This window comes from Dipodomys merriami, unplaced genomic scaffold (assembly GCF_024711535.1).
Source record: "Dipodomys merriami isolate MVZ:Mamm:240054 unplaced genomic scaffold, mDipMer1.0.p SCAF_92, whole genome shotgun sequence".
In the NCBI taxonomy this organism is placed as follows: Eukaryota; Metazoa; Chordata; class Mammalia; order Rodentia; family Heteromyidae; genus Dipodomys; species Dipodomys merriami.
Window position 1 is genome coordinate 2132082 of NW_027206535.1, and position 27022 is coordinate 2159103.

At 46.6% G+C, this 27022-nt stretch overlaps 1 protein-coding gene across 1 annotated transcript in view; it reads right to left on the reverse strand.

Annotated features, from left to right (window-relative positions):
* Flg (filaggrin) overlaps nt 1–27022 on the reverse strand; it is a 52056-nt gene that overhangs the window by 11724 nt on the left and 13310 nt on the right. Inside the window, exons 3-7 of the mRNA XM_070013817.1 lie at nt 26403–26522; nt 23512–23582; nt 18104–18262; nt 6326–17537; nt 878–985 (exon numbers count right to left, since the gene is read on the reverse strand). Coding sequence (XP_069869918.1) covers nt 878–985; nt 6326–17537; nt 18104–18262; nt 23512–23582; nt 26403–26522 — 11670 coding nt within the window. The remainder of the gene's footprint in view (nt 1–877; nt 986–6325; nt 17538–18103; nt 18263–23511; nt 23583–26402; nt 26523–27022) is intronic.

The window sequence follows — 27022 nt, forward strand, 5'->3', positions numbered from 1 at the left end:
TTCCAGCTAAACAAAAATTTGTAACCAATTCTTTGATACCAAGGATTCTTGCAGAATATATATTACAAATGGCAACATAAAAGAAATCTTGCACATTAACTCAAAGTTCAGATTTAGCATGTACCCTTAAGTGGAAAGGACACTTTGAAATCTTAAGTTTCCAAATAAAGACTGTTATAAAACAGCTGTGTACTCATAGCAATCACATAAGGAACTTACCATCTAAGCAAATATTACCTTTCTTGAAACTTAGCAGATTCAATACTAACTAAGGCAACCTCTTCCTTGGGAAGACTAGTTGAATTTTTCGAAATCTGGCACAGTTTTTGTCTTTACCTCTTCTGTGCGCAAGTGGCTTTTAAAGTCTGCTTATTTATATACAGTTGAATACTGCATCTCATCTATGCAGGAAAGTAGATCTTGTGTAATTTCTGCCAATTTTGTTTCTATAACATTAAGTTATCAAACTTTAGCTACACAGAATGGAGAGTTATTTCAGTCTATGCAAGACAAAAGTCAAAGGAAATTCAGTCTAGCTTAAGGAAACATTGTAAAGAAACAATTCTTAGTATTATGTGCTTCATACAACCCATTTAAAATGGCAGAGATTTTCTTTGTTATATGTGTCATGATCTTAAGAGACACATTTGAACATCTAAGCCAGCTTAAAAATGCACCAAGCTTAGGATGACTCAAACAAAACTTGTATTTTCTAGTCAAATGAAATTACTTCCTCTATACCAATTCTCTTGAAAACCCCAATATTTACTTCCTTTCATTTAATCTATATAATCTACAAGACCTAAAAAAGAATCAGGAAGGCTTGTCGTTTCTCTCTGTGGTAGTTCTCTCTTTTCTTCTGTCTCTGGAAAAGAACCTCCTTCAACCACTAGAGACGCTTCTTCTTGTAGATCTGTAGAAGGGTGGAGGACACCTATGGTAGTCATCTGAAGGGCAATAACTCCCAAAAAGGTGATGATTTCAACTAAAAAAAAATCCAAACTAGTTGACAGTTCAATTTTTAGGCTATAATTATTGGGTAGTATTAGTTACAACTCAGAGATCTTCAATTTCAACAAAAAGTAAAGCTAGAAAGATTTCTGGCAACTTACAAACTTTGGTGTGCTCCATAATAGCCCCAAATCCTATCCCAATTCAGCCGAGTTGCCATTGATAGCTAACAGAAACCGGAAGAGGAATTGCAATACATTTCAGAGAATGGGGGAGAAAATGGGCCTTCCCGTTCTCCTCTGGCTGAAGATTCACAGATGCCCTTATTGACCCAGTATCCACAGCTGCTCCTTTTCATTTTGTCAATTGTCAGGTCCAATATTTTTCTGTGAAGGTTTTTTCAATGTGATTGACAAATTATGTACGTAGGTATGTAACATGTTTCGATATGGCTAAACAGGTATGAAAACTGTCCCCGATCCCTTAGAATTGTTGCTGCTAGAAACATGCAGAAAATGTTCTTGAATCTCTTTCTTCAGGAGTTAGGTTCTTTCACAGAGCTCATCTTTTCTGATGGGCTTTAGCGTTGAGAAGGGCAGCTACTTAATTTCATTACTAGGAGACAACCTACTTTTCCTCAAATAGCACTGTTGAATTTTGGTCCTAAAAGACATATTTTCCTTTTTTTTCCCACACTGCCTGCTTGCTTGCCCTCCTCCCCTCGCCTGCTTGCTTGCCCTCCTCCCCTCATGTCCCCTCTCCCCTCCCTTGTTCCCTTTCTTTTCTTCTCCTTTCCCCTTTCTTCTCCTTCCCTCCCCTCCCTTCTCCCTGTGTCCACTCCCCTCTCCTGTCCCTTGTCCTCTGTCCTCTATCCCTTGTCCTCTTCTCTTTTCTCCGCCTTCTTTCTCTTCTTTTTGTCTTTTCATGCTAAGTTCCTTTCCCCATTTTTTGTATTTCTTTCTGTTATATGTTTGTGTTTTCTATGGCTATATTTGATACTGGGCCCAGTATAGAGTTGGAGTTGGACATATTTGTAGACTAGCCTTTGCTTATTCTTACCAGTTCATGTTTAGTGGCTCACTTGACTGACTTCAGGTTTGTATGACTGACTGTAGAGTGAAATGGTGTTGGTAGTAATGAGGGGAACTTCAGTGTATTTTATTCATTACAGGAGGGCTCATATCTATATGCTTAAAGGGAATAGACAGGTAGACATCTAAACAAGTAAGGAAGATTTTTTTACTTTAATTGAAGATTAAAATTTTTAAACCTTTTGGAATGTCTTTTCAAAAAATGGGTTTCATTATGCTATTTTCTTACATTCATTGCAATGTACATCAAGCAAATGGGGCAGTTTTCATGAACATTAGGCCTGATGGATCTAAATGGACAGTCTGTTATCTGTCCAACCAGAAGGTGGCAGTCTTACTTCTTATATTATTGTCATTAGAAGGATATGGTAATATACTGATGTTTGGAGTTTTTAAACAGTAGTTAGCTTATGGGCTTTTATGTGGAATTAACCAATTAAATCACATTCATAATACTTGACATGACATGATAAAAATTAAATCTCTTTGCCTTATGTGTAATGTAAGTTTTTCTTTATGAGAACTGTCCAAATCACTTGCTCATTAATTAATTGGATGGTTTTTCCTTTCAGTATTTAATTTTTTGAGATTAAAAAATATATTTTGGATATGAATCCCTCATCCTATGAATAGCTAACAAAGACCCTCTCCATTATATGGCTGTCTCTTCATTCTGGTAGTTGTTTTTTTCAATGTACAGGAATTTTTTATGAGTGTGTACTACTGGCATTTGAATTCCGGGTCTTACAGTTGCTAGACAAGTGCTCTTGAGTCATGCCCCCAGACCTTTTTTTTTTTTAAATTGTGAAAATGCCATCCAGAGGGGTTACAATTACATGGGCAAGGTAATGAGTACATTTCTTATCAAGCATGTTGCCTCCTCCTTTGTTTTCCCTTCCCATCCCTACCCATCTCCTCTCCCCCCTACTCCTCTCCTCCCTGTCCCCTCCTCCCTGGCCAATAACCCCTGTTTTCACTGTATTTGATGTTGGTATAATTTGTGGAGGGGAAGGGAAAAACAAATTGTTTAAATAGGGATACAAGTGGACCCATTGCAACAATGAAATGTACAAGACGTTATGTCAAAAAATGAACCCCCAGACCTTTTTAAAAGTCGTTAGTTTTTGGATAAGATTGCATTTTTTTTCTTGGAGTTGGCCTTGGAGTTTGATCCTTTTACTTTTGCCTCCCAAATAGCTGAGTTATAAGTGTGCTCCACCACAACTGACTTGTGGGTTGAAACGAGGTTTTGCTAATTTTTTGCTTGGGTTGGCCTCTAACTACAATTCTGCTGATTTCCACCTCCTGAGAAGCTTGGATTCACACTTGCATCACTGCATCAAGACTGCAGAGCTTTCACATTTGATGCAATCCTGTTTTCCAATTCTTGTTCTTATTTCCTGAGCTATTGGAGCTATTCAGAAAGTTGCTGTCTCTACCTATGTCTTCAAGTGTTTTCTTTATGTTTTATTTCTATCTCTTTTTTGTGTTACCCAAGCTCGAATGTAGAACATTGTACTTATTAGGCAGGCGGTCTATCACTTGAGCTACATAAACCCTTAGCCCTTTTTCTTTATTTTTCAGATAGGGTCTTGTGCTTTAGCTTGGGGCTTGTCGTGGATCTATTTCTGCCTCTCATATAGCTTGGATTATGGGTTTGAACCACTATTCCCTGTTTGTTCTTTGCTATATGTTTGCTCTTATAGTAAGGTTTTGGACTGATTTTTATACAGAATAAGAGACAGTCTTCTTCAGGGGATGTCCATGTTTTCAAGCACCATTTGTTGAAGAGGCTGCTTTTTCTCTAATGTATGGTTTTGGTACCTTTGTGGCTGTAGCTGTATGAACTTAGCTTGGGGTCTCAATTTTATTCCATTGGTCTGTTTCTGTGCCAGCATCATATTGTTTTGTTACCATGGCTCTATAGTATAATTTGAATTCAGGTATTGTGATATGTTCAGCATGTTCCTTTTGCTTACAATTGCCTTTGTTATTTGGGATCTTTAAGGTTTCCATATAAATTTTAGGCTTGACTTTACTATTTATGTGAAGAATGACATTTGAATCTGTACATTGCTTTTGTTAATATAGCCATGTTCACAATATTATTCTGCCAACCCATAAACATGAAAAGTCTTTTTATCCTTTTTCCCCCCTGTAGCACTAGAATTTGAACTCAAGGCCTGCCACTTGTTAGGTTTGTGATTTACACTTGAGCCACATCTCCAGCCATGCTTTTTTGCCAGTTATCTTTTGAGATAGAGCCTTACTTCCTGTCCAACTGCATGCCTGTGCTGTGATCTTCCTACTTTAGATTTCCCATTGTTGTTGGGATCACAGGGGCACCCCACCACATCTAGCTTCCCTCCTTGAAGATGGAGTCTACAGAACTTTTCTGTTTTGGCTGACCTGGAACTGGAGTCCTCCCTGTCTCAGCCTCTCACATAGCTTGGAATGACATGCATATATCATTTCACCCAGCTATGGGTAAGAAGAGGACTTGTGAACTTATCTGCCTTGGCTGACCTCAAACAGCAATGAGCTTGGCTTTAGCCTCAAGTAGCTAGGACTAAAGATGTGAGCCAATGATATTCTATGTCTTCCCATCTTCTAAGTGTTTTTGTCAATTTGTTCCTCTAGTGCTTCAGAGTTTTCACTATAGAGATTTTTCATAACCTTAAATTTATATTTAAGTGTTTTTTTTGGAGTGAGATTGTTGTGATTATTTCTTTCTCAGCATGTTTATTGCTAGCCCAGAGAAAGGCTCTTTTCCTAAAAGAGTTTATCAAATCAAAGAGGTTTTTTGGTGGAGTCTTTAGAGTTTTTGAAGTATAGGATTATATTATCTACAAGTAATTACAAGTAAACTTCTTCTTTTTATTAAAGGGGTTTTATGGAAGGCAAACATTGATCATATTTTGAGGCTAAAAAGTAAGCTTGTTGGTTGCCTCTTATTCAGTTCTTGCCCCCCATTAGAGATCATTTAAACTTGGATAGTCAGTTTCATTTTAGCTTGACTATTCAAGTATACAAGTTCAAGAAAGACAGCTCTTATAAGCATTTCAGTAAATCCACTGAACTCAGAGATCAGAGACTTGAAATTGACTTGGCATTTTGGTGTAAATTGTGTAATATAGTCACCTGTAAAATGAGAACATGGTATCTCTTTCATACTGGAAATACAAATTGGGTACAGTTTTCACAGGGGGAGATTCCTTCTAATGGTAGAATCTTATAAACAAATCTCTATTCTTATTTTCCCTCTGTTCATCTTCTTGCCCAAATTATAAAGACAAATGTGTGTTACTGCCAGGGAAAACAGCATATCTCTTTATTGCATTTTCTATGTGACTATATTTCAGGGCAGTTTCTCCATTCCCTTAGTCTCCATTGAAAAGCAAGATCCTATGTCGTTGACAGAGGACCAGTTGTCATTAATTCATGTTTCTTGTTTAATTTAACAAGAGTAATATTGTCTTGAATTAATACTTTCATATTAATAGTGATATTTCTGATTGAGCAAACTTCTTCTAATTCATGAAAGTGATTGTGTTGGAGGAAAAATAAAGGACTTAATTGAACTCCTTTACTAATTTCCAATGGTAATATATTTTATATGGTCATCTAGTTTTCCAATGACATATGAAATAGATTTGGACTTGATGAAAAATAACATAAAAACCACACACTATGATATATATGACCAATTGTTTATTCTCAAATTTAATACAATTTATTTTTTGAAATTATTTTCCAATTTGATTTCATTCAATGCTAAAAAAAATATGGAATAGATGTTCAGAATCAGGAAAGTAAATGAGAGCTTTAGCCTCAAGAACAGAGATTCCATATTTTGAGATCTTTGCTATTTTTACCAGTACTAATAGATTAATCTGCAGATTGAAAATATAACTCTACAAGGAAAAATGCCAACTTCAATCTCCATATGCTATCAGTTTTTCAAATTAGCTTGCAATAATATTGGTTTCATCCAATGAATGTTTCCTAACTATAAATATTTAAAGGCTCTAGGAAATAAAAAGAAACCACCACCAAAGAATGATTTATAATAGAATATTGAACAAAATAGATTATCTCCCGACACCATTCAGAAAACATTTCAGATATCAAGTTGTGTTATTCATTCTTATTAATAATATTTAGATAATTTGCTCTTCTAGTGATATATCACTCATAGTAATAGTATTTCTGAGATTGGCTGAACCCCAAATGTTTTAATGTATCACTTGAATGGCCAGGAATCCTTGGGTATTTATTACTACCTGACATATTAGTTTTCATGTGTTCACTTCCAAATTTGGGTCCTTTGTTGGAATTACCTACAATGTCAACATCTAAAGGACAAGCAGTGGGAAAGACATGTCCAGAATTGGATTTTCCAAAGCCTGAGTGGCCATACTCATAATCTGCACTACCATAGCTGCCATGTTTCCATCCTACACTGGATTGACCATGGATACTAAGAAAACGATTTCCTGACCTAGACAAAGGCTGTTCAACTTCAGAGTAAGAATGTACACTACCTTCACTATCTTGATTAAAACCTGTAGTGAAATCCCTGCCTGGAAGGTTCCCAGACTTCTCACTTTCCTGGCTATGAAGGGCACTGTCTCTAGACTGGTCCCGGCCAGATCTACCTGAGCTTGCCCCTCTGGATCCTGAGCGACCCTGAGCGGACTCGGAGTGGGCCTGGGAGTCTTCGTGGTGTTGACGGGACCCTGAGCATCTCTGGCTGTCCTGGGCCTGCTCCTGGCGTGATCTGTGACCTGCCTGACTGCTTGCCCGGGGCCTCCTTTGGGAAGCCTCAGCCTCACTGCCGTGGAAGCGGTCACTTTCCTGGGAGTCGTGGTGTCTGGAGCCGTCCCTGGCCTGCTCTCGGTGAGATTCCCGAGCTGCTGGAGTGGCAGACCGGTGCTGCCTGGGGGCCATGTCACTGTGCTCATCATAGTAAGTGTGGTAGAGGTAGGGCCCTGAGTTTTCGGAACTCTCTCCGGACCGGGCTTGCGTGGCCTGCTGGCGGTGGCCCCGAGAGGCCCCTGAGCCATGCTGGGCTGACAGTGAGTGACCTTCTGAGTCTTCTGAGTGTCCCTCACTGTCACTGGCCTGGCTGAAGCTGGACCCTTGGCGCCTGTGCTCCCGGGGCTCTGGGGCTGGGTGTCTGTGTCCAGCACCGTGTTGTCTGTGGCTGTCTGCTTCCTGCCGGGGTCTGCTGGCCCGCTGTTCTCTCCTGCCGGATCCAGGCTGTCCTGGAGTGCCATCAGGCTGCTCGTGGGTCTCTGGCTGTCGGTTGTGGGACCCTGAGTGCCTAACTCTGTCTGGAGTCTGGCCGGCGCTGGGTCTGCGTGGTTGCCCGCTGCTGGGCCCGGACCTTGCTGGCGCTGATGAGGGTCGTCTGGCAGAATCTTCGGGGTGTCCCTCGCTTTCACTGTCCTGGCTTACGCTGGGCTGGTGGTGTCGTTCGGGCCGGGATGGAGAGTGTTCAGGTCTATCGCGGGGGTGTCCGGGCCTGTCTCCGGACTGTTCTCTGTGGTGGGATTCTTGTGGTCCCCTGGGGCTATGTCTTGGCTGTCGCTGGGAAGAGCTGGGCTGTCTGTCAGCAGAGTCCTCCCCATGATGAGAAGGTGATTGCCGAGCACTGTCTCTTGACTGTTCCCGGGCAGATCTCGGTGAGCTTGTCCCTCTGGATCCTGAGCGACCCTGAGCGGACTCGGAGTGGGCCTGGGAGCCTTCGTGGTGTTGACGGGACCCTGAGCGTCTCTGGCTGTCCTGGGCCTGCTCCTGGCGTGATCTGTGACCTGCCTGACTGCTTGCCCGGAGCCTCCTTTGGGAAGCCTCAGCCTCACTGCCGGGGAAGCGGTCACTTTCCTGGGAGTCGTGGTGTCTGGAGCCGTCCCTGGCCTGCTCTCGGTGAGATTCCCGAGCTGCTGGAGTGGCAGACCGGTGCTGCCTGGGGGCCATGTCACTGTGCTCATCATAGTAAGTGTGGTAGAGGTAGGGCCCTGAGTTTTCGGAACTCTCTCCGGACCGGGCTTGCGTGGCCTGCTGGCGGTGGCCCCGAGAGGCCCCTGAGCCATGCTGGGCTGACAGTGAGTGACCTTCTGAGTCTTCTGAGTGTCCCTCACTGTCACTGGCCTGGCTGAAGCTGGACCCTTGGCGCCTGTGCTCCCGGGGCTCTGGGGCTGGGTGTCTGTGTCCAGCACCGTGTTGTCTGTGGCTGTCTGCTTCCTGCCGGGGTCTGCTGGCCCGCTGTTCTCTCCTGCCGGATCCAGGCTGTCCTGGAGCGCCATCAGGCTGCTCGTGGGCCTCTGGCTGTCGGTTGTGGGACCCTGAGTGCCTAACTCTGTCTGGAGTCTGGCCGGCGCTGGGTCTGCGTGGTTGCCCGCTGCTGGGCCCGGACCTTGCTGGCGCTGATGAGGGTCGTCTGGCAGAATCTTCGGGGTGTCCCTCGCTTTCACTGTCCTGGCTTACGCTGGGCTGGTGGTGTCGTTCGGGCCGGGATGGAGAGTGTTCAGGTCTATCGCGGGGGTGTCCGGGCCTGTCTCCGGACTGTTCTCTGTGGTGGGATTCTTGTGGTCCCCTGGGGCTATGTCTTGGCTGTCGCTGGGAAGAGCCGGGCTGTCTGTCAGCAGAGTCCTCCCCATGATGAGAAGGTGATTGCCGAGCACTGTCTCTTGACTGTTCCCGGGCAGATCTCGGTGAGCTTGTCCCTCTGGATCCTGAGCGACCCTGAGCGGACTCGGAGTGGGCCTGGGAGTCTTCGTGGTGTTGACGGGACCCTGAGCGTCTCTGGCTGTCCTGGGCCTGCTCCTGGCGTGATCTGTGACCTGCCTGACTGCTTGCCCGGGGCCTCCTTTGGGAAGCCTCAGCCTCACTGCCGTGGAAGCGGTCACTTTCCTGGGAGTCGTGGTGTCTGGAGCCGTCCCTGGCCTGCTCTCGGTGAGATTCCCGAGCTGCTGGAGTGGCAGACCGGTGCTGCCTGGGGGCCATGTCACTGTGCTCATCATAGTAAGTGTGGTAGAGGTAGGGCCCTGAGTTTTCGGAACTCTCTCCGGACCGGGCTTGCGTGGCCTGCTGGCGGTGGCCCCGAGAGGCCCCTGAGCCATGCTGGGCTGACAGTGAGTGACCTTCTGAGTCTTCTGAGTGTCCCTCACTGTCACTGGCCTGGCTGAAGCTGGACCCTTGGCGCCTGTGCTCCCGGGGCTCTGGGGCTGGGTGTCTGTGTCCAGCACCGTGTTGTCTGTGGCTGTCTGCTTCCTGCCGGGGTCTGCTGGCCCGCTGTTCTCTCCTGCCGGATCCAGGCTGTCCTGGAGTGCCATCAGGCTGCTCGTGGGCCTCTGGCTGTCGGTTGTGGGACCCTGAGTGCCTAACTCTGTCTGGAGTCTGGCCGGCGCTGGGTCTGCGTGGTTGCCCGCTGCTGGGCCCGGACCTTGCTGGCGCTGATGAGGGTCGTCTGGCAGAATCTTCGGGGTGTCCCTCGCTTTCACTGTCCTGGCTTACGCTGGGCTGGTGGTGTCGTTCGGGCCGGGATGGAGAGTGTTCAGGTCTATCGCGGGGGTGTCCGGGCCTGTCTCCGGACTGTTCTCTGTGGTGGGATTCTTGTGGTCCCCTGGGGCTATGTCTTGGCTGTCGCTGGGAAGAGCCGGGCTGTCTGTCAGCAGAGTCCTCCCCATGATGAGAAGGTGATTGCCGAGCACTGTCTCTTGACTGTTCCCGGGCAGATCTCGGTGAGCTTGTCCCTCTGGATCCTGAGCGACCCTGAGCGGACTCGGAGTGGGCCTGGGAGCCTTCGTGGTGTTGACGGGACCCTGAGCGTCTCTGGCTGTCCTGGGCCTGCTCCTGGCGTGATCTGTGACCTGCCTGACTGCTTGCCCGGGGCCTCCTTTGGGAAGCCTCAGCCTCACTGCCGGGGAAGCGGTCACTTTCCTGGGAGTCGTGGTGTCTGGAGCCGTCCCTGGCCTGCTCTCGGTGAGATTCCCGAGCTGCTGGAGTGGCAGACCGGTGCTGCCTGGGGGCCATGTCACTGTGCTCATCATAGTAAGTGTGGTAGAGGTAGGGCCCTGAGTTTTCGGAACTCTCTCCGGACCGGGCTTGCGTGGCCTGCTGGCGGTGGCCCCGAGAGGCCCCTGAGCCATGCTGGGCTGACAGTGAGTGACCTTCTGAGTCTTCTGAGTGTCCCTCACTGTCACTGGCCTGGCTGAAGCTGGACCCTTGGCGCCTGTGCTCCCGGGGCTCTGGGGCTGGGTGTCTGTGTCCAGCACCGTGTTGTCTGTGGCTGTCTGCTTCCTGCCGGGGTCTGCTGGCCCGCTGTTCTCTCCTGCCGGATCCAGGCTGTCCTGGAGCGCCATCAGGCTGCTCGTGGGCCTCTGGCTGTCGGTTGTGGGACCCTGAGTGCCTAACTCTGTCTGGAGTCTGGCCGGCGCTGGGTCTGCGTGGTTGCCCGCTGCTGGGCCCGGACCTTGCTGGCGCTGATGAGGGTCGTCTGGCAGAATCTTCGGGGTGTCCCTCGCTTTCACTGTCCTGGCTTACGCTGGGCTGGTGGTGTCGTTCGGGCCGGGATGGAGAGTGTTCAGGTCTATCGCGGGGGTGTCCGGGCCTGTCTCCGGACTGTTCTCTGTGGTGGGATTCTTGTGGTCCCCTGGGGCTATGTCTTGGCTGTCGCTGGGAAGAGCCGGGCTGTCTGTCAGCAGAGTCCTCCCCATGATGAGAAGGTGATTGCCGAGCACTGTCTCTTGACTGTTCCCGGGCAGATCTCGGTGAGCTTGTCCCTCTGGATCCTGAGCGACCCTGAGCGGACTCGGAGTGGGCCTGGGAGTCTTCGTGGTGTTGACGGGACCCTGAGCGTCTCTGGCTGTCCTGGGCCTGCTCCTGGCGTGATCTGTGACCTGCCTGACTGCTTGCCCGGGGCCTCCTTTGGGAAGCCTCAGCCTCACTGCCGTGGAAGCGGTCACTTTCCTGGGAGTCGTGGTGTCTGGAGCCGTCCCTGGCCTGCTCTCGGTGAGATTCCCGAGCTGCTGGAGTGGCAGACCGGTGCTGCCTGGGGGCCATGTCACTGTGCTCATCATAGTAAGTGTGGTAGAGGTAGGGCCCTGAGTTTTCGGAACTCTCTCCGGACCGGGCTTGCGTGGCCTGCTGGCGGTGGCCCCGAGAGGCCCCTGAGCCATGCTGGGCTGACAGTGAGTGACCTTCTGAGTCTTCTGAGTGTCCCTCACTGTCACTGGCCTGGCTGAAGCTGGACCCTTGGCGCCTGTGCTCCCGGGGCTCTGGGGCTGGGTGTCTGTGTCCAGCACCGTGTTGTCTCTGGCTGTCTGCTTCCTGCCGGGGTCTGCTGGCCCGCTGTTCTCTCCTGCCAGATCCAGGCTGTCCTGGAGCGCCATCAGGCTGCTCGTGGGCCTCTGGCTGTCGGTTGTGGGACCCTGAGTGCCTAACTCTGTCTGGAGTCTGGCCGGCGCTGGGTCTGCGTGGTTGCCCGCTGCTGGGCCCGGACCTTGCTGGCGCTGATGAGGGTCGTCTGGCAGAATCTTCGGGGTGTCCCTCGCTTTCACTGTCCTGGCTTACGCTGGGCTGGTGGTGTCGTTCGGGCCGGGATGGAGAGTGTTCAGGTCTATCGCGGGGGTGTCCGGGCCTGTCTCTGGACTGTTCTCTGTGGTGGGATTCTTGTGGTCCCCTGGGGCTATGTCTTGGCTGTCGCTGGGAAGAGCCGAGCTGTCTGTCAGCAGAGTCCTCCCCATGATGAGAAGGTGATTGCCGAGCACTGTCTCTTGACTGTTCCCGGGCAGATCTCGGTGAGCTTGTCCCTCTGGATCCTGAGCGACCCTGAGCGGACTCGGAGTGGGCCTGGGAGTCTTCGTGGTGTTGACGGGACCCTGAGCGTCTCTGGCTGTCCTGGGCCTGCTCCTGGCGTGATCTGTGACCTGCCTGACTGCTTGCCCGGGGCCTCCTTTGGGAAGCCTCAGCCTCACTGCCGGGGAAGCGGTCACTTTCCTGGGAGTCGTGGTGTCTGGAGCCGTCCCTGGCCTGCTCTCGGTGAGATTCCCGAGCTGCTGGAGTGGCAGACCGGTGCTGCCTGGGGGCCATGTCACTGTGCTCATCATAGTAAGTGTGGTAGAGGTAGGGCCCTGAGTTTTCGGAACTCTCTCCGGACCGGGCTTGCGTGGCCTGCTGGCGGTGGCCCCGAGAGGCCCCTGAGCCATGCTGGGCTGACAGTGAGTGACCTTCTGAGTCTTCTGAGTGTCCCTCACTGTCACTGGCCTGGCTGAAGCTGGACCCTTGGCGCCTGTGCTCCCGGGGCTCTGGGGCTGGGTGTCTGTGTCCAGCACCGTGTTGTCTGTGGCTGTCTGCTTCCTGCCGGGGTCTGCTGGCCCGCTGTTCTCTCCTGCCGGATCCAGGCTGTCCTGGAGCGCCATCAGGCTGCTCGTGGGCCTCTGGCTGTCGGTTGTGGGACCCTGAGTGCCTAACTCTGTCTGGAGTCTGGCCGGCGCTGGGTCTGCGTGGTTGCCCGCTGCTGGGCCCGGACCTTGCTGGCGCTGATGAGGGTCGTCTGGCAGAATCTTCGGGGTGTCCCTCGCTTTCACTGTCCTGGCTTACGCTGGGCTGGTGGTGTCGTTCGGGCCGGGATGGAGAGTGTTCAGGTCTATCGCGGGGGTGTCCGGGCCTGTCTCCGGACTGTTCTCTGTGGTGGGATTCTTGTGGTCCCCTGGGGCTATGTCTTGGCTGTCGCTGGGAAGAGCCGGGCTGTCTGTCAGCAGAGTCCTCCCCATGATGAGAAGGTGATTGCCGAGCACTGTCTCTTGACTGTTCCCGGGCAGATCTCGGTGAGCTTGTCCCTCTGGATCCTGAGCGACCCTGAGCGGACTCGGAGTGGGCCTGGGAGCCTTCGTGGTGTTGACGGGACCCTGAGCGTCTCTGGCTGTCCTGGGCCTGCTCCTGGCGTGATCTGTGACCTGCCTGACTGCTTGCCCGGGGCCTCCTTTGGGAAGCCTCAGCCTCACTGCCGGGGAAGCGGTCACTTTCCTGGGAGTCGTGGTGTCTGGAGCCGTCCCTGGCCTGCTCTCGGTGAGATTCCCGAGCTGCTGGAGTGGCAGACCGGTGCTGCCTGGGGGCCATGTCACTGTGCTCATCATAGTAAGTGTGGTAGAGGTAGGGCCCTGAGTTTTCGGAACTCTCTCCGGACCGGGCTTGCGTGGCCTGCTGGCGGTGGCCCCGAGAGGCCCCTGAGCCATGCTGGGCTGACAGTGAGTGACCTTCTGAGTCTTCTGAGTGTCCCTCACTGTCACTGGCCTGGCTGAAGCTGGACCCTTGGCGCCTGTGCTCCCGGGGCTCTGGGGCTGGGTGTCTGTGTCCAGCACCGTGTTGTCTGTGGCTGTCTGCTTCCTGCCGGGGTCTGCTGGCCCGCTGTTCTCTCCTGCCGGATCCAGGCTGTCCTGGAGCGCCATCAGGCTGCTCGTGGGCCTCTGGCTGTCGGTTGTGGGACCCTGAGTGCCTAACTCTGTCTGGAGTCTGGCCGGCGCTGGGTCTGCGTGGTTGCCCGCTGCTGGGCCCGGACCTTGCTGGCGCTGATGAGGGTCGTCTGGCAGAATCTTCGGGGTGTCCCTCGCTTTCACTGTCCTGGCTTACGCTGGGCTGGTGGTGTCGTTCGGGCCGGGATGGAGAGTGTTCAGGTCTATCGCGGGGGTGTCCGGGCCTGTCTCCGGACTGTTCTCTGTGGTGGGATTCTTGTGGTCCCCTGGGGCTATGTCTTGGCTGTCGCTGGGAAGAGCCGGGCTGTCTGTCAGCAGAGTCCTCCCCATGATGAGAAGGTGATTGCCGAGCACTGTCTCTTGACTGTTCCCGGGCAGATCTCGGTGAGCTTGTCCCTCTGGATCCTGAGCGACCCTGAGCGGACTCGGAGTGGGCCTGGGAGCCTTCGTGGTGTTGACGGGACCCTGAGCGTCTCTGGCTGTCCTGGGCCTGCTCCTGGCGTGATCTGTGACCTGCCTGACTGCTTGCCCGGGGCCTCCTTTGGGAAGCCTCAGCCTCACTGCCGGGGAAGCGGTCACTTTCCTGGGAGTCGTGGTGTCTGGAGCCGTCCCTGGCCTGCTCTCGGTGAGATTCCCGAGCTGCTGGAGTGGCAGACCGGTGCTGCCTGGGGGCCATGTCACTGTGCTCATCATAGTAAGTGTGGTAGAGGTAGGGCCCTGAGTTTTCGGAACTCTCTCCGGACCGGGCTTGCGTGGCCTGCTGGCGGTGGCCCCGAGAGGCCCCTGAGCCATGCTGGGCTGACAGTGAGTGACCTTCTGAGTCTTCTGAGTGTCCCTCACTGTCACTGGCCTGGCTGAAGCTGGACCCTTGGCGCCTGTGCTCCCGGGGCTCTGGGGCTGGGTGTCTGTGTCCAGCACCGTGTTGTCTGTGGCTGTCTGCTTCCTGCCGGGGTCTGCTGGCCCGCTGTTCTCTCCTGCCGGATCCAGGCTGTCCTGGAGCGCCATCAGGCTGCTCGTGGGCCTCTGGCTGTCGGTTGTGGGACCCTGAGTGCCTAACTCTGTCTGGAGTCTGGCCGGCGCTGGGTCTGCGTGGTTGCCCGCTGCTGGGCCCGGACCTTGCTGGCGCTGATGAGGGTCGTCTGGCAGAATCTTCGGGGTGTCCCTCGCTTTCACTGTCCTGGCTTACGCTGGGCTGGTGGTGTCGTTCGGGCCGGGATGGAGAGTGTTCAGGTCTATCGCGGGGGTGTCCGGGCCTGTCTCCGGACTGTTCTCTGTGGTGGGATTCTTGTGGTCCCCTGGGGCTATGTCTTGGCTGTCGCTGGGAAGAGCCGGGCTGTCTGTCAGCAGAGTCCTCCCCATGATGAGAAGGTGATTGCCGAGCACTGTCTCTTGACTGTTCCCGGGCAGATCTCGGTGAGCTTGTCCCTCTGGATCCTGAGCGACCCTGAGCGGACTCGGAGTGGGCCTGGGAGTCTTCGTGGTGTTGACGGGACCCTGAGCGTCTCTGGCTGTCCTGGGCCTGCTCCTGGCGTGATCTGTGACCTGCCTGACTGCTTGCCCGGGGCCTCCTTTGGGAAGCCTCAGCCTCACTGCCGGGGAAGCGGTCACTTTCCTGGGAGTCGTGGTGTCTGGAGCCGTCCCTGGCCTGCTCTCGGTGAGATTCCCGAGCTGCTGGAGTGGCAGACCGGTGCTGCCTGGGGGCCATGTCACTGTGCTCATCATAGTAAGTGTGGTAGAGGTAGGGCCCTGAGTTTTCGGAACTCTCTCCGGACCGGGCTTGCGTGGCCTGCTGGCGGTGGCCCCGAGAGGCCCCTGAGCCATGCTGGGCTGACAGTGAGTGACCTTCTGAGTCTTCTGAGTGTCCCTCACTGTCACTGGCCTGGCTGAAGCTGGACCCTTGGCGCCTGTGCTCCCGGGGCTCTGGGGCTGGGTGTCTGTGTCCAGCACCGTGTTGTCTCTGGCTGTCTGCTTCCTGCCGGGGTCTGCTGGCCCGCTGTTCTCTCCTGCCGGATCCAGGCTGTCCTGGAGCGCCATCAGGCTGCTCGTGGGCCTCTGGCTGTCGGTTGTGGGACCCTGAGTGCCTAACTCTGTCTGGAGTCTGGCCGGCGCTGGGTCTGCGTGGTTGCCCGCTGCTGGGCCCGGACCTTGCTGGCGCTGATGAGGGTCGTCTGGCAGAATCTTCGGGGTGTCCCTCGCTTTCACTGTCCTGGCTTACGCTGGGCTGGTGGTGTCGTTCGGGCCGGGATGGAGAGTGTTCAGGTCTATCGCGGGGGTGTCCGGGCCTGTCTCCGGACTGTTCTCTGTGGTGGGATTCTTGTGGTCCCCTGGGGCTATGTCTTGGCTGTCGCTGGGAAGAGCCGGGCTGTCTGTCAGCAGAGTCCTCCCCATGATGAGAAGGTGATTGCCGAGCACTGTCTCTTGACTGTTCCCGGGCAGATCTCGGTGAGCTTGTCCCTCTGGATCCTGAGCGACCCTGAGCGGACTCGGAGTGGGCCTGGGAGTCTTCGTGGTGTTGACGGGACCCTGAGCGTCTCTGGCTGTCCTGGGCCTGCTCCTGGCGTGATCTGTGACCTGCCTGACTGCTTGCCCGGGGCCTCCTTTGGGAAGCCTCAGCCTCACTGCTGTGGAAGCGGTCACTTTCCTGGGAGTCGTGGTGTCTGGAGCCGTCCCTGGCCTGCTCTCGGTGAGATTCCCGAGCTGCTGGAGTGGCAGACCGGTGCTGCCTGGGGGCCATGTCACTGTGCTCATCATAGTAAGTGTGGTAGAGGTAGGGCCCTGAGTTTTCGGAACTCTCTCCGGACCGGGCTTGCGTGGCCTGCTGGCGGTGGCCCCGAGAGGCCCCTGAGCCATGCTGGGCTGACAGTGAGTGACCTTCTGAGTCTTCTGAGTGTCCCTCACTGTCACTGGCCTGGCTGAAGCTGGACCCTTGGCGCCTGTGCTCCCGGGGCTCTGGGGCTGGGTGTCTGTGTCCAGCACCTTGTTGTCTGTGGCTGTCTGCTTCCTGCCGGGGTCTGCTGGCCCGCTGTTCTCTCCTGCCAGATCCAGGCTGTCCTGGAGCGCCATCAGGCTGCTCGTGGGCCTCTGGCTGTCGGTTGTGGGACCCTGAGTGCCTAACTCTGTCTGGGGTCTGGCCGGCGCTGGGTCTGCGTGGTTGCCCGCTGCTGGGCCCGGACCTTGCTGGCGCTGATGAGGGTTGTCTGGCAGAATCTTCGGGGTGTCCCTCGCTTTCACTGTCCTGGCTTACGCTGGGCTGGTGGTGTCGTTCGGGCCGGAATGGAGAGGGTACAGGTCTATCGCGGGGGTGTCCGGGCCTGTCTCTGGACTGTTCTCTGTGGTGGGATTCTTGGGGTCCCCTGGGGCTATGTCTTGGCTGTCGCTGGGAAGAGCCGGGCTGTCTGTCAGCAGAGTTGTCTAGTTGCCCACTATATCTTTGAGGTTTTTCTGGTCTAGATCTAGATTGTTCCTCTTCTTCCTCTGTGTAGTATGAATCAGTATAGTGTACTTCTTGCCATTCTGCATGGACATTTTCGTTTTCATCTCTGTCATGTGTTTGGTTCCTACTCTTCTTGTGTTTTCTGTTTCTGCTGTCATTAGAGTGAGACCTTCTCTTTTCCTTTCTGGCTGAGTCTTGTTGACTTTTACGAAGTTCTCCTTTTCCTCTTTGGCTTTTTTCTCTGTGTCTGTCTGAGCTTGTTTCATGTCTGCTTCCTTTCCCCCTTGGACTCCTTGATGGTTTCCTTCTCACTTTTCTATCATTGCTTGTTGATTGACTGGATGTTCTTCTTCTGAATGTTCCTTCTTCTTCATCTTCAGTTTCTTCTTCAGCATCTTCCTTCTTGTGAGTATGCCTCCTGTGCTTTAATCCTGCTGTTTTCATATTCCCCTTCTTTGTGGAGTCATAATATGCTTGAGCCAACTTAAGTACCATCAACAAAAATTCCGTGAAATCGATTTCATCATTGTGGTCTACATCCAGGATTTGCATGAATACGTCAGCAGTATCAGGGTCATCTGGGTTCTGGAGGTTAAATTAAAGAGTGTGAATATTTTAGATAGATGTACTTTATCACATTTCCCAAAATTATTTTAGAATGTGTTCTGTCTTGATATTGAGAAGTGTAAACAATCTCTTTAATATTTATATGATTGTAGTTTTTGTGCCTTTTTATGTCTTAGTTTGTAATCATCTGTGTTATGCTGATATAATCTCTGTAGTGTAGTTTTGATTAGGAAAATTGTGTCATGAAATAAGTGCCTTTTAAACTTCAATTGTGTATTGTTTACAATTTTTTATTTGTCTTTAAATATATTTTCTTGCTAATGTTGGTATCATTAAGAATTTACAGTGAGCTAATTGGTATTCATTTCTTTGTAATTAATTATCTTAATTTTCATTTTATTGTAATGCCTGCATATGCCTATGCATGGTTTCAGGAAAGAAAATAAATTCTACTTGTTTTGAAATAACACCATTTTTGTAATGTAGATGAAATGGTTTAAAGAATATTTAAAATAATGTTTGAGTCCCTTATTTGTGAAAAACAGAAATTCTCTACTTTTTTGATCCTTTCAATTTGCTCTTACCCTTAGGATTGCTCGAAATTCCTTTTCCAGTAGCTCCTTCAGCTCTTCTTTGCTCATTGTTTCGATCTTGTTATCTTTTGCTGAATATTGATGAAACAGCTCAGTTATGGCAATGACGTTTTCCATGAGAGTGGACATATTTTGGTAGTATATATGAACCTAGAAGGAAAATATGTTTAACTCCTTGTACTTTTTCTATTTTTATATCATATTTAGCTTATTATATTGATTTTTTCCAATTAAACTTGTATCTTTTTCTTAATACTCTCATGAAAGTTGACTATGACAAACTGCATTCTACTATGAACAAAGTATTTGACTCATGTATGGAAGCAGCCCATTCCTAGACCTTGAACCTACTCATAGGATTATAGGGAGTCTCTTTATCCAGACACTAGACAATTTAGGAAAACAAATATAGTAAAGTTGTTCTTGAAATCTAATTTATAAAAGGTTCAGTAGCTCTGAGTAAGTTTTTCTTAAAGCCAAATTGTCAAATGGCTAGAACTAAGTGAAAATTTACTTCATTTACTTTTTGGAAAGCATTTTATGAAGTTTGCAGTGCTTTTTTTTTCTGCTTATGTGGTGATGAGGAATTGAACCCAGGGCCTCATGCATGCAAGGCAAGCGCTCTACTACTGAGCCACATTCCCAGCCCCTGCAGTGCTTTTAATTAGAATAGCTTTAATAGTTTTTTGATATTATCAGAATGTTTTGGTGTGGTTTTTTTCATTTTGTTATTTAAGGTACAGTATTTAAGGACTATTCAATTTATCTCTTCTCTGTGAGGAACATCAATCAATAACTTAATATAAGAATATAAAAGATTTCCAATGACTACTTCAGATCTTGCAAAACCAGATGAAACTGTATAGTATAGAAAACAGTAATGTACAAGATGCAGTTATAATAGAAGTTAAGTAATATGGACCTTGGAAATTTTTTGGGAAGAAGTAGATATTAAATTTTTCCTATGGTTCAGTCAGACCTACATTTTGATATTTTAAGATACCTACTAAAAGATTACATGGTATGCTAGGTGCTGGTAACTCATGCTTATAATCCTAGCTACTGAAGAAGTTGTGATCAGAGGATTGTGGTTTGAAGCCTGCCAAGGCAGATAAGAGTCCATGATATTTTCAACATGATATTTTTAACTACCAAAAACCAGAGGTGGAGTTGTGGCTCAATAGGTAGAGCACTAGCGTTGAGTAAATAAAGAAAACTCAGGTTCAGTACTCTTACCCTGAATTCAAGCCTCAAGGTGGACAGCAAAGAAACAAAAACAAAAGAAAACAAAACAAAAATCAAACAAAACACATTTAAAAAGCATTATAGGAAATACAGAAATAAAACCTCTAGGCGTAATACAAGATAAAGATATAAATATGGATCCAATGATGATGATTTACAGAATGATTTACTATGATTCTGTTTTTAAATGATTATTGAGATCCTGTGTGTGTGTGTGTGTGTGTGTGTGTGTGTGTGTGTGTGTGTGTGTGTGTGTGTGTGAGAGAGACATAGAGATCACGCCAATTTGTTGAGGCTTCCATTCAGATTGGAAGTATATACTATTTGGAGTTAAGAGAGCATTGTAAAATTTATGAAAGGTAATAAGGTTAAAGATATTAAAAACTTCAATCAGGATATATAAAAGGAAGCCAGAGCTAGACACATGATAGTAAAACTGATGAACACTTAAGGCAGTGGAAAGGTCATATAGACAACCATGTAAATACACATGCTGTCTTTTTTTTTTTTTGTCAGTTGTAGGGCTTGAACTCTGGGCTTGAGCACTGTCCCTGTGCTCTTCAGTTCAAGGCAAGCGCTCTACCACTTGAGCCATAGCGCCACTTCTGGTTTTCTGGTGGTTAATTGGAGATAAGAGTCTCATGGACTTTTCTGCACAGGCAGGCTTTGAACCATGATCTTCAGATCTCAGCCTCCTGAGTAGCTAGGAGTACAGGTATGAGCGAACAGCACCAAGCTTATATGCTGTCTTTAAAATAGCAACAAAAATGATAGTTGTGTTTTAAAAGAAGCAATGGAAGCCAAATGATAACAAAATGATGTTCATCTTTCTGTAGGAAAACAGTTTCTATCCTATTACTTTATATCCAGAAAAATGTTAATCCAAAATAAGGTTAGGTATTTTTAGTAAATGAAAATAGAACTAACCAACAGAAGCCTATTGTGAAGGAAAAATTAAGGGTAACTCTGTTTGAAAGCATAGAGCAATAGGAAAGAATGAGTGATAATGGAAAGAATAAATGTATCAGAATTATAAATCACTATCAGATGCATAAAATGATTATACTATATTTTTAGAGTTATAGAATGGATATAATTTAAATTAATAATAGTAGGTTTGGAAAAGGTAAATGTTGGCTAATGCCTGTAATCGTAGCTACTCAGGAGGCTGAGATCTGAAGATCGTGGTTCAAAGCAAGCCTGTGCAAGAAAGTCCATGAGACTCTTATCTCCAATAAGCTACTCAGAAAAGGCCAGAAGTAGCTTTGTGGCTCAAGTGGTAGAGCACTAGCCTTGAGCCAAAGAAGCTCAGGGATGGTGCTCAGGCTCCAAGTTCAAGCCCCAGGACCAGCACGAAAAGATAAAAAGTTGCAATCAGTTTGAACATTTAGATGAAATAGACACTTTTCTAGAAAAAGCTCTTACCTATGCTGAACCAACCATCAACAGAAAACCTAAACAGTTCAGTTTTTATTGAAGAAATTGAATCTTAAATGTATACATTTCCAGTGGGAGAGAAGCTTCTGGCAAAATGGCTTTTCTGGTGAATCCTATTGAATGTCTAAGGAAGCAATAATACTGTCATCCATTACAGATTCTTTTAGAGAAATGAAAAATAGGAAACATTCCTCTACAAAATGGAGCATAACCTCATTACAAAAAATGGAAATTTCAGGGCTGGGAAGGTGGCTCAGTGGTAGAGTGCTTGCCTTGCATGCATGAGGCCCTGGGTTCGATTCCTCAGCACCACATAAGCAAAAAGAAAAAAAGCCGGAAGTGGCGCTGTGGCTCAAGTGGTAGAGCGCTAGCCTTGAGCTGAAGAGCTGAGGGACAGCGCCCAGGCCCAGAGTTCAGGCCCCACAACCGGACCCCCCCCCAAAAAAAAAAGGAAATTTCAGGCTGGGCACTGGTGCCTCACCCTGTCATCCTTGCTACTCAGAGGCTGAGATCTGAGGATTGCGGTTCAAAGCCAGCCTGGGCAAGAAACTCTGTGAGACTCTTATTTCAATAAACCACTCAGAAAACCACAAGTGGTGCTGTGGCTCAAGTGATAGAACACTTGCTTTGAGCTGAAGAGCTGAGGGACAGTTCCCAGGCCCAGAGCTCAAGCTCCGTGACTGACAAAAAAAAAAAGAAAGAAAGAAACGGAAAATTCAAGATATGCCTCTAATCTCAGCTGAGACAGGAGGAGTGTGAATTCAAGACCTGCCTGCCTCCAATGAGATCCTGTCTCAAAAAAATTGCAAATCATAAAGAAAAAGATTGATAAGTTAAACTTGGCTACAGGTAAGAATGTCTGTTCATTTAAAGATATCATTAAAGAGAGGAGAAGCCACAGAATAAGAGATCTGATATATTTAAACCAATAAAGAGCTCTCTCTCAAGTATTAAAACAAGCCCTACAAATCAATACAAAAATACAGAAAATCCAGCAGAAAAATAGGTATCTTCACAGCAATTTCAGAAAAAGGTATCCAATGACCAATAAATGTATCCAAAGTTTCAACCATGTTAGTCACTAAGGAAGATGTAAATTGGAATGACAGTGTTAGACAAACTTCTAAATGACTGAAAAGATAAGAAGGAAAAAGAAACTTTGACATCCAAATACAGAGACTTGAGATCTTTGATATATTGCTAGAAAGGGTATACGCTGGCACAAAGCACTTTAGTAAATTGCCTGACAGTATGTTAGACCCTGCAGTTTACTCTTAGGATATTTCCAACAGAAATATATATGTATATGTAACCAAATTCATGCATAAATGCTCATAGCCCCATTACTTACTCTAGATCTTTGGATAAAAGTAATCCAGCTATTTATCATTCAAAAATAAATATGCAAATTGAAGCATTTTGTGTAACATCAAAGCCAGAGGTTAGAGATTCGAATTACAACTAGCAGGCTCACATAGAGAGTGAAATAGATGAAACTGACTTTGGCATGTTGTTTAGGCAGAAATGACTAGACATGGTGATATGTCAATGAGATTTAAAGGCAAGATGCATGGGTAGCAAACATAGTTAAAAGCACATTGATAAAACTTATAAAAATTACACAGATAGAAACATAATTTTTCTAGAGAGGTCTTTCCTAACCATCCAATGTAAAATACTCTCTGCCTCCCATCATTTCTACTACATCACTTTCTATTTTCATCATTATTTTTGTCATTCTTAGAAATTATCTTCCTCGATTATTATTAAGTGTCTTCCCCTACTAAACATAAGCTCCTAAGAGTAGAGAGTTTATGGGCTGGGTAGGTGGCTCAGTGGTAGAGTGCTTGCCTTGCATGCATGAGGCCCTGTGTTCGATTCCTTAACACCACATAAGAAAAAAGAAAAAAAAAGAGTAGAGAGTTTATGTAGTTCACTAGTGTAAAATCAGTGCCAAGAGCAATAGCTTGCAAACAGAAGGTAGTTAATAAGTATTTATTGAAAGGATAAATGGATAATTTAACAATAGAGAATACTGAGTAGCCTCATAGAAAACAAATTTATGCCCTTTTTTCTTTCTATATAAAAATAATAGTTTTAGTGATGATGTCATTATAAATAAGTGGAAAATCCCACAACATCTAGAACTTTATGTCTTAAAAAAATAATACGCTCATCCATCATCCAGACTTCCACTTTGCTTAACACTAAGTAGGCAAAGGTAGACTATTCTTTTCTTACCTTGTTCACAAGAAGAGCAAATAAAATGCAGCTGAAGGAGCTTGCAGGGTACTGAAGTCTGGGTTAATGGCCTTTTTATAGTAAGTCCATTCAGGGAGGAGCCACCCTCTGTGGGATGGTCTGATTCATTCTTCACCAAACCCAGATCCACCCATATCTTCACCTTTAGTGACATGTGTTTACTTCCCAACTTGCTCACGTACTCATCTGTACTTGTTTTATCCAGCTCCAAATTTAGATTAACATAAACCCCATATTTTAGAGACTTTATTCAGGGGTCTGTTTGGCTATTGCAAGTTCTTTGTGTACCAGAATCTGTACCATCTTTTTTGCAGTTCTCATTTTGATCTGAGTGGTGCTTGATAGTATCTGTTAATAAATTCACTTCCTGGACCTTGTGTCTAGAAGAATAAAATAGGTACATTTATAAGGAACTAAAAATCAGCATATATTAGTAAGATATCACAAGTACTGACCTTTATGTTCATATTGTCTGTAAATTCCTTCTCTGGATAATGAGAGGACTTGCCATGAGATGAATGTTGATCTAGAAATTATAATGAGTAGAGAGAAGATAAGCAAATTTAATTTTGACTTTCCAAAGTGTAGCTAGATTGTGAGTTTTTCAGCTAGAAGCCATGATCACTGGAGTATGAGTGAATTGGGCAACAATCATTAGTTCAATTTTACCTTGTTTTTTGAAGTTATTACATAGGGCACCAGAGACATGTTCTGTATAGTCTTCCCCTTGAACTATGGATTTTCTGTTATTCCTGAAAATATATAGGAGGCTCTTATTGTTCTCTCCTTTGATATCCACATTGTCAAACAGAATGAATCTCTAACTTGGGTGTTCTTTCATTACCTAAGCCCATATTGTTTAAGACAGAACTCATTTTTGTACCACAAGACATGATGTACTCTTCCCAGAAGTCCTCAATGTTGGTTAATGACATCCCTGTTGTTTGCTGAGCATCTCAAGCTACAAAAAGTCATTTTCATTTTCCCCTTTCTTTACTCTTCATGATGGTGTCACATTAATTCTTACCACATTAATTCTTAAGTTCTTATGTTCATGTTAATTCTTATGTTCTTTATGCAGTTCTATTCTCTAACTCTAGTGCTAAGGTTTTAGTTCTGGACTACATCAGCTTTCAATTAGGTATTTATAAAAAATAGATAGAGCTAACAATTATTAGATTAGATTTTATTAGATTCCAAAGTTCATCTTTTGAGCTTATTAGGTCATTGTTTGTGTTAGCTTCTTCTCACTTGCAGAATTCCAACTTCCTTTACTTGATATATTATCTTTATGCAATACACACAAATCCATATCTTTACAGCTGTTGCTCTTATTTCCCAAATGTTATATAAAAGTCACTTTAGAATCATCAATATTCCAGGAAGAATCAATGTCCCTCCATGCTATCTTTATATTTAGAGAGCTCTTCATTTTAATTTCTTTTCCATTGAAAAGATGTCAGGTAAGGGTTACCTGACATCTCCAGCGATGTTGTTCCCTCACACATTGAAGACTTACCTCTTTTACAGAAATTTTGCTGTCTTATTTTACTTATCTATTTATGTGTCTATTTTCCTGTTCTCCCAATTTTGTGTTTCTTTTTACCTTGGCATTAACTGGGTCTGAATTAGTGTTTTTTTAATCCCCAAGTCTTATAACAGTACCTGGCACCTGAGCAAATAAGAAAGGTAAGGGAGTTGACAATCTTGATTAGATCCTGAAAGATAAAAATATGCCTGAGTTTTAAAAATTTGTTTAATGCCCTCCTTCCTAACCTCATTAGATTATCAAACCTTTCTTTTCATAACATTAGTTAATACACAACACAGATCTTTATTTTCCCTTTTCTTCTTTTGTGTCAGCAATTACTGTGTTTTTGTCTTTACCATGTTGTAATCATAATAGTAATCTATATTGTGAAGTCACCATGTACTGATAATGTGCTAAGATTTTGCATGCATTACTCTAATCCACAGAACAATCTTATGAGGTCATTGTCTCTCTTTGAGAGATGAGAGAACTGATAGTAATAAAGTGAGCAACTAGAATTCAATCTCAGGCCATTCATACTCATATTTCATATTTCACTATACCATTTCACTCTGGGTATGAAAATTTCCTTTTTTTGGTTAGCGTCCCACTGCCGCCCCCTACTATGGTTTTGCATTCAGGACCATGTGTGGTAGGCAAATATTCTATTATTTGAGCAATGTCTATAGCCCTTTTTGCCTTGGTTATAAATTCTCCCTTTTTGCCCAAGTTGGCCTGGCCAACAATCGTCCTATTTATGCTTCCTATTGTAGCTACATGCCTAGCTTTTTCTGTTGAGATGACGTCTGGAAAACTTTTGCATAGGCAAACCTCAAACTGTAATCTTTCTGATCTCAGGCTCCTGAATAGTTAATATTAGAGGCATGAGTTACCATGACTGGCCTACTTTTTTTTTTTTTTTTCAAAATCATGTTGTTGTTGTTTTTCTAAATTGGCCTGATAGGTAAACTGTAGAAATCACTGAAGAAACACCTCTACCATCAACACCAATAACAAAAACAATCATGAGCTAAGAAAAGTTGATTGCTGAGAAAGATAAGAAGGGGCATTTTGGGATCTGATATTTTAATGGTTAAAATCCCCAGATCTTGCAGATTCCAATAAATATGGAGGCTTCCGCTTGTCTACTCCAGGACTATTTTGTTGACCATGTTATGGTAATTATACTTTATTATTAAATTGAATGAAATCTGCATAGATAGCAAATATTTTTAGGAATAAGGATCCAAAAAGATTTTAGCATGTTGCATGAGTAGTTTAAATGTAATAAAATGAACCATACTGAAACAATTATGTTTTGTTCTAAATTAACAGGGACTGTTTGGAAACTCTGCGTAAAGAAGTGGCATTTTTAGCAATTGCAATGATGCGCTAGCCCAGGTAATGCTAACCTTTTAGAGCACATTAAATGAAGTATATTAGTTGGAACAAAATCAGTGGTGATGCTCTTCATTTATCAGATTGTTTCTGCATTTCTTTGTTCAGTTCTGATAATTGCCTTTCAGGACAACATGGTATGTGCTCTGAGAAAACTAAATGGAATGATTGGCTACATGGATAGTAAACAGAACAATGAGCTGGATGGATGAATGGAAGATAGAGGAATGATACAATATCTGTCTTCAGTTATGTGGCTGGCTGTTCTATAGAAAAGCAATTATATTCAGGATTTAGCAATTATAATCCCAGAGAAGGTAGAACTCAGATAAATAGGTAGAAACTATAGGGAAGCTTATTCTGTGTTTAAGGAAGAACTTTATGAAGTCTAAGTTTTCTAAACATGACAGTAATTACCTTTGGAGATAGCATTTTCTTGTCTCTGTATAGAGAATTCTGAACTGGATGGGACCTTGACAATCAAGTAGTTGAGCATTTCACACTGTGGTTGAGGACCAAGAGGACAAGGTAGCCTAACTGGTAAATAAAAAAAGTAAAGACGGGGCTGGGAATGTGGCTGAGTGGTAGACTGCTTGCCTAGCATGCATGAAGTCCTGGGTTTGATTCCTCAGTGCCATATACACAGAAAAAGGCGGAAGTGCTGCTGTGGCTCATATAGTAGAGTGCTAGCCTTGAGCAAAAGGAAGCTCATGGATAGGGTTCAGGCCCTGAGTTCAAGCCCCAGGACTGGCAAAAAAAAGTAAAGATGTAGGCCTTCAACTCAGGACTTTTCATCCCAAATCCTAATTATATTGCACCAGGTTGCATTCATGTACTGGAAATTGAGCATGAAATATGGATGTTTTTGAAGGGATGTTAGATGAATGTCTGACAACCTCCCCTCCACCCTTTAAGTTAAGAGCTACTGTTCTATGTTTCAAGCAAGTTTCTTTGCCTGACTTGGTTTCTGGCTGTTTGATCCATGTAGCTTAACAACTGCAAGGATGATGGCTATGAAGATATCTCATGGGTATGAG